Source organism: Episyrphus balteatus, chromosome 4, assembly GCF_945859705.1.
Source record: "Episyrphus balteatus chromosome 4, idEpiBalt1.1, whole genome shotgun sequence".
NCBI classification, from domain to species: domain Eukaryota; kingdom Metazoa; phylum Arthropoda; class Insecta; order Diptera; family Syrphidae; genus Episyrphus; species Episyrphus balteatus.
Genome location: NC_079137.1, coordinates 2,718,054 through 2,725,492, shown reverse-complemented (window position 1 = coordinate 2,725,492; position 7,439 = coordinate 2,718,054). Strand labels below are relative to the sequence as shown.

General features: G+C 28.0%; 1 protein-coding gene across 1 annotated transcript in view; it reads right to left on the bottom strand.

Moving 5' to 3' along the window:
- Positions 1-1,775: 1,775 nt before the first annotated feature.
- LOC129917994 (zinc finger protein 546) overlaps positions 1,776-7,439 on the bottom strand; it is an 88,378-nt gene continuing 82,714 nt past the window's right edge. The window contains exons 7-8 of the mRNA XM_055998275.1: positions 1,998-2,154; positions 1,776-1,944 (exon numbers count right to left, since the gene is read on the bottom strand). Of these exons, the coding sequence (XP_055854250.1) occupies positions 1,798-1,944; positions 1,998-2,154 (304 nt within the window). The 3' untranslated portion in view covers positions 1,776-1,797. The remainder of the gene's footprint in view (positions 1,945-1,997; positions 2,155-7,439) is intronic.

Genomic DNA, 7,439 nt, shown 5'->3' with positions numbered 1-7,439 from the left:
AAAAAATAATTTTTTAATGCATTTGCATCTTTTTACTGCAAATTAAAAAAAAATATTTATTGCAAATACCTAAAAAATTTTGCAATAAAAAAATGCTATTGCAAATATTTGCATTGAAAATAAAAATTTTATTGCAAATACAAATATTTTGCATTAAAAAAATTTTATTGCAAATCAAAAATTTTCTGCATTGAAAAAAAAAATCATTGCATTATGTGTGCATTGATTATTTTTTTTAAATATTCTTCAAATTTCTAACGATTTTGGAGATTTGACCATACAAAAATTATTAACATTGCATTGAATTTTTTTTTCAATGCAGGTATTTTTTTTATTTTCAAACAAACATTTTTTAGTTGCAATCACTTTTTTTTTATGCAATTTTTTTTATTAGCAATAAATGTTTTTTTTTAATAATACAAATGTTTTTCAGCTGCAAAAATTTTTTTTAATGCAAGTTTTAGTATTTTTTTTAATGCAATTCAAATGCATTTTTTTCAATTGATATTTTTACAGCCCTGGTTACGATTGATGCCCTTTCCAAACCAAATATTTCATATTTTAATCAATTCTGATTTTTGTTTGGGGGAAAAAAAATCACAAAAAAAAAAAGATCAATCAGATGCTTTTTTTTCTCCAAAGTAAATTGTCAGCATTCTTTTTCATAAACCAAAAAGGACTACTTAATTTATTCAATAAAGGTCACGAAGAAAGGAGTGAGAAATCAAGAAAATGATTTATACTTATAAGGTTTTATTAAAAAAAATATATGTTTCTTTTTTCAAAAGTACGTCCTTTGCCAAAGAAAGTTCAAACATTTTAATCAAAATTTTAATCGTTATAGCAATTTTTTCCATTGCGGGCACCAAAACTTTGTCCAGAAAAATATTTCAATTTCCACTGTAAAGATTCACCTTAGTTCCGCGTTTAGCCTGTAGCTGGAGATAGAGGCTGATAGACTGTATTGCAGGACCAGTTTTTGCCCAAATCGCAAGTAAAAAAAAATGGAAGTAGTGAGAAAAACTAAAATTGAAAATCCTTTATATTTCGCAAGTAGAATGCAATGTGGAAATTTCCAAATCATTCAAAGTCGAAAATGACAACTCTTACTATCATTAAAACTGAAAGATAAAAAATTTGATAAAACATGAGGTTTGAATTAATTTTCTTCTGAATTTAAAAACAAAATGGTTGATAAGAGTTTAAAAAAGTTGTATGTAAATAACTTGTTTTCATAAGTGCAAACGTAGTATAAAGAAAAATGCACAATAAACCTTAATGTATCTGATATTCAAACCTTAGTTTTGGGACAGAATGTTAAAAATTTCCCATATGAAGGAAATATCATAGACATCAACCGGAAACACTTTATTTAACAAAATATTTTCATTCAAATCCAGTTCATCTCCTTTAACTATGCAATAGAAAGGCATTAAATTAAAATTCAAATAATTTTGACGAAACTTAACTCGATAAAATAGAAACCGTTACATTATTTCAAATTCAAATAATGGAAGCCATTTTCTTTCCATAAGAATTTGTTTACAGAAAAAGCAAATAAACCAACCATTTCCAAAATAATTTCGTCAGCCATGATTTTGTTCATTTTATTAGTTTCCTGTTACATTATTTGAATTTGAAAGAAGTTTATTAAAATTAAAACAAAAAAAGTAAGGTCCATTTTCTTCACTCGGAGTTGAACATAACTTGAGAATTTTAAATATAAAAATTCTCAAGTTTTGTTCAACTCCGAGTGAAGAAAATGGACCTAAATCTTGTAACAATAAAAACTTAAACTTATTTGCCATGTACGTTCGTCAAATGCAATTGGTACTCATTGTTATAGTTTGTTTTGTATTGGTCATTTGGATCACATTCCGTACATTGATATATGAACTTCCCAGGATGTTTCTTTGTCGTAAGAATGTGCTTGCGAAGATTTTCCTAGAAAAAAATTATTAAAATTAAATAAAAATGTTATAAAATATCAAACTTACAATGTAACCACAACTGTAATCACAATGTGGACACTTATAAGGACACTCGCCCGTATGTGTTCTTACATGTCGTCTTATATGAGCTGGTATCTTGGCCTTGAAATCACATTCGGGACACTTGTAGATTTTTTCTGGTTTTAAATGACTTTTCATGTGTCTTAAATAAAATAAAAAAAAAAGAAATAAAAATAGATTACCAAAAATTAACAATCAGTTTCAAAGGACATAGTCATGATTCTTAAAAACTTAACGCACAATCAGAAGCTCTATTTTGTCTCTATGCCGACGACTGGATGAAGGTGAATCCAGCGACCAACATCAACAAAGTCGCATCCAAAACAATTTATTGAAAATCTTATCGTGGATATTGCACACGACGATGACTATGGTCACGACTTTTGTGAAATAGTTTTATACGAATAAGAACCAGAAAAAAAATAGAATCCTAGTCCTATGCGCGGCATAGTCCACAATCTTGTACAATTGCAAAAGGATTAAAAAGAATTAAAATATATTTTTATTTTCCAAGAGACTACCTACTCTGTGGATTGTTTCGGATTAAGATTATTGTAATTAGGTGGGATTTAGGTGATCTATTTTGACGATAAACCGAAGAAATTTACGAGTTTTAAATTGCAACTTGCAATGTGTATATCTGGCGAACTGTTTTGAGATGGTCATGCTTAGTTGGGTTTTGTTTAGAGTTTTAAGTTTAAGTTCGACAGGAAAACAGTAGCCAAATGGAGATAGATAGGTAATCAAAATGCGTGAAGGCGTGCATCTTGATGGAATACAAACGTTTTATAGGCAAATTACAATTTGGCTACTTATTTTATAAAATGTTTCTTCAATGAGCATAGACTTCGTGATTTTTGTATATATTCAATTGGATCTATATGAGATCTCTGATGGTGGTTTATGTTCTTTTTTAGTTTTGTTTGCTATTTTGTTTTTGTAATTGATGAAGATAAATCAGTTGCTAAACACATAATTCATTCATAAAATTTAACTGTCAAAACAAATTTAGTTTTAGGTTCAAAGAAAACTTATGGCAGGGTTTTAACTAAGAAGAAACGCTGTTTTTTTAAATTTCCGTTCTCAAAGTGCCTAAACTAAAATTGATCTTAAATAAACGCAACAAACCGTATAATATATGTGAGAAATAAAGATTGTTATAATTTTCAATCAGAAAGTTGCCCGCAAATTTTGTGTGCGACAAGTCGTTCTCGAGATATTTAGACCTAAGCGTTTTTAAAAATGGCCACAAAACCAATTTATACACACAGTGAGATTTAAACTCAAAACAAATGCCTGTTCAATGCTGCATCCAAACTTAGCTGAAGTCAAAGCTTTGTTCTATAGATTTTTCCCCATTGATTGCAGCTTTAAATTAAAAGCTAATAACAGTTCAAATCGCAGAAGCGATTTGCTTCAAACTTGGTATTTATGTAAGGATTTTGTGAAATTAGAACTAAAATAGTATTTACCAAAATTAACGGTACTTTTTATATGACCAAAATCGTCGTAGGTACTTTTGTAAAAAAAAAAAAATCATGTGTGCAATTCACACGTGGTAGAAGTGAAACCTTAAAAAAATCATTTTTCTTGCAAAAAATAGAAAAATGTTTTTAATATGACAACCTATATAAATTTGATATTATCTTATTGTCTAAGCTCAAAATATATATATATATATATATATTAGGGTGGGTCAAAAAAATCGAAATTCTTTTTTTTGAATTGGTACTCCGAAAAATCGATTGCTAGACCCCTCTAGAATATACACACCAAATATGAGCTCTTTATATTAATGGGAAGGTCCTCCGCTTTGCAATTTTCCATTTTTACATCAAGCTTCTACTAAAAAAAAATAATTTTTTTATTAATTGACTTTTTAGCAAATTTCTTTTCATATTCTTGTAGGAAATTGAACGCTCTACAAAAAAGGCCTTATACACTTTTTTCGTTTATCTAACCGTTGAATAGATATTTGAGGTCCAAAAATCGGGAAAATCTTAAAAAATTCGTTTTTTGTTCTTATTTTTGTAACAAATTGAAAAATTATAATGATCAAACGCGCAAGACATATACTTGTTGAAAATTGATTGCTCCACAAAAAAGGTCTTATTAACTTTTTTCATTAATCTAACCATTCTAAAGATATTCGAGGTCAAAGTTAAAAAAAAATATAAAAACATTTTATATTTTTAAAAAATTTCTAATTCACTGAAACTTCATTATTTTCAAATTAGCAAGATATATTCTTGTAGGGGCTTAAACGTTCTACAAAAAATTTCTTGGAATGAAATTGATTGCTTTAACCGTTTAGAAGATATTCGTATCCAAATCGCAATGCATACGGGTCATAAGAAAACTATTGAAATCAGTAAGCATTGGTTTGGATACGAATATCTTCTAAACGGTTAAAGCAATCAATTTCATTCCAAGGAATTTTTTGTAGAACGTTTAAGCCCCTACAAGAATATATCTTGCTAATTTGAAAATAATGAAGTTTCAGTGAATTAGAAATTTTTTAAAAATATAAAATGTTTTTATATTTTTTTTTAACTTTGACCTCGAATATCTTTAGAATGGTAAGATTAATGAAAAAAGTTAATAAGACCTTTTTTGTGGAGCAATCAATTTTCAACAAGAATATGTCTTGCGCGTTTGATCATTATAATTTTTCAATTTGTTACAAAAATAAGAACAAAAAACGAATTTTTTAAGATTTTCCCGATTTTTGGACCTCAAATATCTATTCAACGGTTAGATAAACGAAAAAAGTGTATAAGGCCTTTTTTGTAGAGCGTTCAATTTCCTACAAGAATATGAAAAGAAATTTGCTAAAAAGTCAATTAATAAAAAAATTATTTTTTTTTAGTAGAAGCTTGATGTAAAAATGGAAAATTGCAAAGCGGAGGACCTTCCCATTAATATAAAGAGCTCATATTTGGTGTGTATATTCTAGAGGGGTCTAGCAATCGATTTTTCGGAGTACCAAATCAAAAAAAAAAATTTCGATTTTTTTGACCCACCCTAATATATATATATTATATATCGATCAGGTCTATGAGACATCTACAAAAAGAGCTAGAATTTTTTGAACTCGATCAGTTTCCATCAAAAAAACCAAAAAAAAAACACGTATTTTTGTCTTCTGACGCTAGTAAATGCATTTTTTCCCTAACAACCTATACAAATTTTTACACCATCTGAAAGCTTATTGTCTTAGCTCAAAATATATATATCGATCAGGTGTATGAGAAATCTACAAAAAGAGCTAGAATTTTTTAAACTCGATGAAATTTCATCCAAAAAGCAAAAAAAAACATTTATTTTTATGTTCTCATGCTATTAAATCAATTTTTTTGTTTAACAACCTATACAAAATTTTATACCATGTGAAAGCTTATTGTTTCACCTTGTATAATGATGTGTAAATCTTATTTCAAAGATGTCTACAAGAGAAGTTAGAATTTTTTAAAGTCAACCATGTCGAATTTCCAGACTGAGATTACGGTACTTCCTACACTGGTAGCTGGCCATCGCCAACAGATCTCCACAGGTGTTTTGAGGTATTTTTAAATTTTTTTTCAATTTAAGATTGTGTAAATTGTAGAGCACGTAACGTTATGTGTGATATATCAAATAAAAGGTTAAGTTATCAGCATGCGTATTAAAGTTAAATCAAATTTGTATGTGCACTAGATCAAAAGATATAACGTGTGTGGGAAAAGAACATCTTTTTACCGTTATCTCCGAATTTTGAATATGAAATTAATTGAAATTTGGTACAATTATAATTTATTTAATTACCTATCTACAGTACAAATTTTATTTATCTATCTATTAAAACAAAAAAGTTATAACAAGTTGAAGTCGTGTCGCGTTTTCGTTTCATCTTGTTTCAAATCACTACGATACTAAAGAAGTTTTCACTTCGAAAACATATTTAACAAATTGTTATGAACGGTACCTGCCTTTGAACGGTTTTCTTAAATTCTGACTTTCTAGCAAATGATTAATATTTGTACGAAAAATTTTAGTATATAAAACTAAGGCCCATTAAATTTAAAGCAGATAGTAAAAAGGGCAAATTTTAAAATTTTTATGCGATTTGACAGTTTTCTAATTTTTAATGGAGGCTTTAATTTTAATGGAGTGTGAATAAATTAACATTTTTCAACAAAAAAATCATTTTTGGATTTTAAAAACAAAGTTAATTTTTTGTTTTTTTGAATTTTTTGTGTGGATAATTTTTTCTTCAGACAGCAAATCAATTTTGTATGTGCAATGTTTAAAAATTTGTATTAAAAAAAACACACCTCCAAAAATAAAAAAAAAATAAAAAATTCATTGTTATACAACACGGTGCACTGTGGGCTAGAACGCTATTTTAGCTGGAATTAATTAAAAATGTCAACTTCTTCCAAAATTGATAATTTTGGTCTCATTCGATAGATAAATGGACTAGTTATAATTTCTCATTCAAAGTTGAGGTCAAAACATTCATTGGGTACCTAAAAAACACAGTCGAAAGCAATTTTTCGAAAATAAAAACAAAAAAGGCCACTTTTTCCTCTATCCAGATATTCGTTTACTGTGTTTGTTTTAACTGATTGATTGTGAAAATTTTGCTAGTTTATCAATGAGTGATGTATTTTAATATAGTATTTGCTAATAAATTGTTATTATATTGAACTTTTGTGTATAAATTTTAAAGTAAAGTATGTTACTATCACCGATTTTATATAAAACGAATGTTCCTAAGCTTTAAAAAAAAAGGCACGCGTAGGCACACTCTAGAAATAATTTTAAAAAGTAGCTAGCCTATATGGCTTTATGTTTTATATAAAACTATGTCCTACAAGAGTAAACTTTTTTCGCTGTAACTCCGAAAGTATAGGGAGCAAAATATTCAGAAAAACCACTTACAATGAAAAGAAAACGAGTTGAATGTTTTCAAATAACGATTTTTTTATTTGCATTAACATTTTATATTCCATAATAAGTAAAAACAACTTTTGTTCGCTTCAATGATACCATTTTCGAATTTGATGCGTTCAAACTTCAAAGAACCCATTTTTGTTTTTTAGACCAATTTTATATGTGTTGAAAATTTGAAAACCTCATTTTACATAATAACTCGCTTATTTTTGATGTTGTTCTTACCATTAGAATCGGTTGTGCCATAAAATTATCATTATTATATCATTCGACACCATTTTAATGCCTTTAATTGCAATTTTAGACGATTTCGAGAATTTCTATAATTAATTCCAGCTAAAATAGCGTTCTAGCCCACAGTGCGGTGGGCAGAAAGCACCGATAGGTATCACAAAAATGTCGACAAAAACTGCAAGTTGGGTTGTATTCGTTGATGATTATACGTCCAAAATCCGTTGGAATTGAAATCCTAGCTGCTCCTTTTCAAAAGTT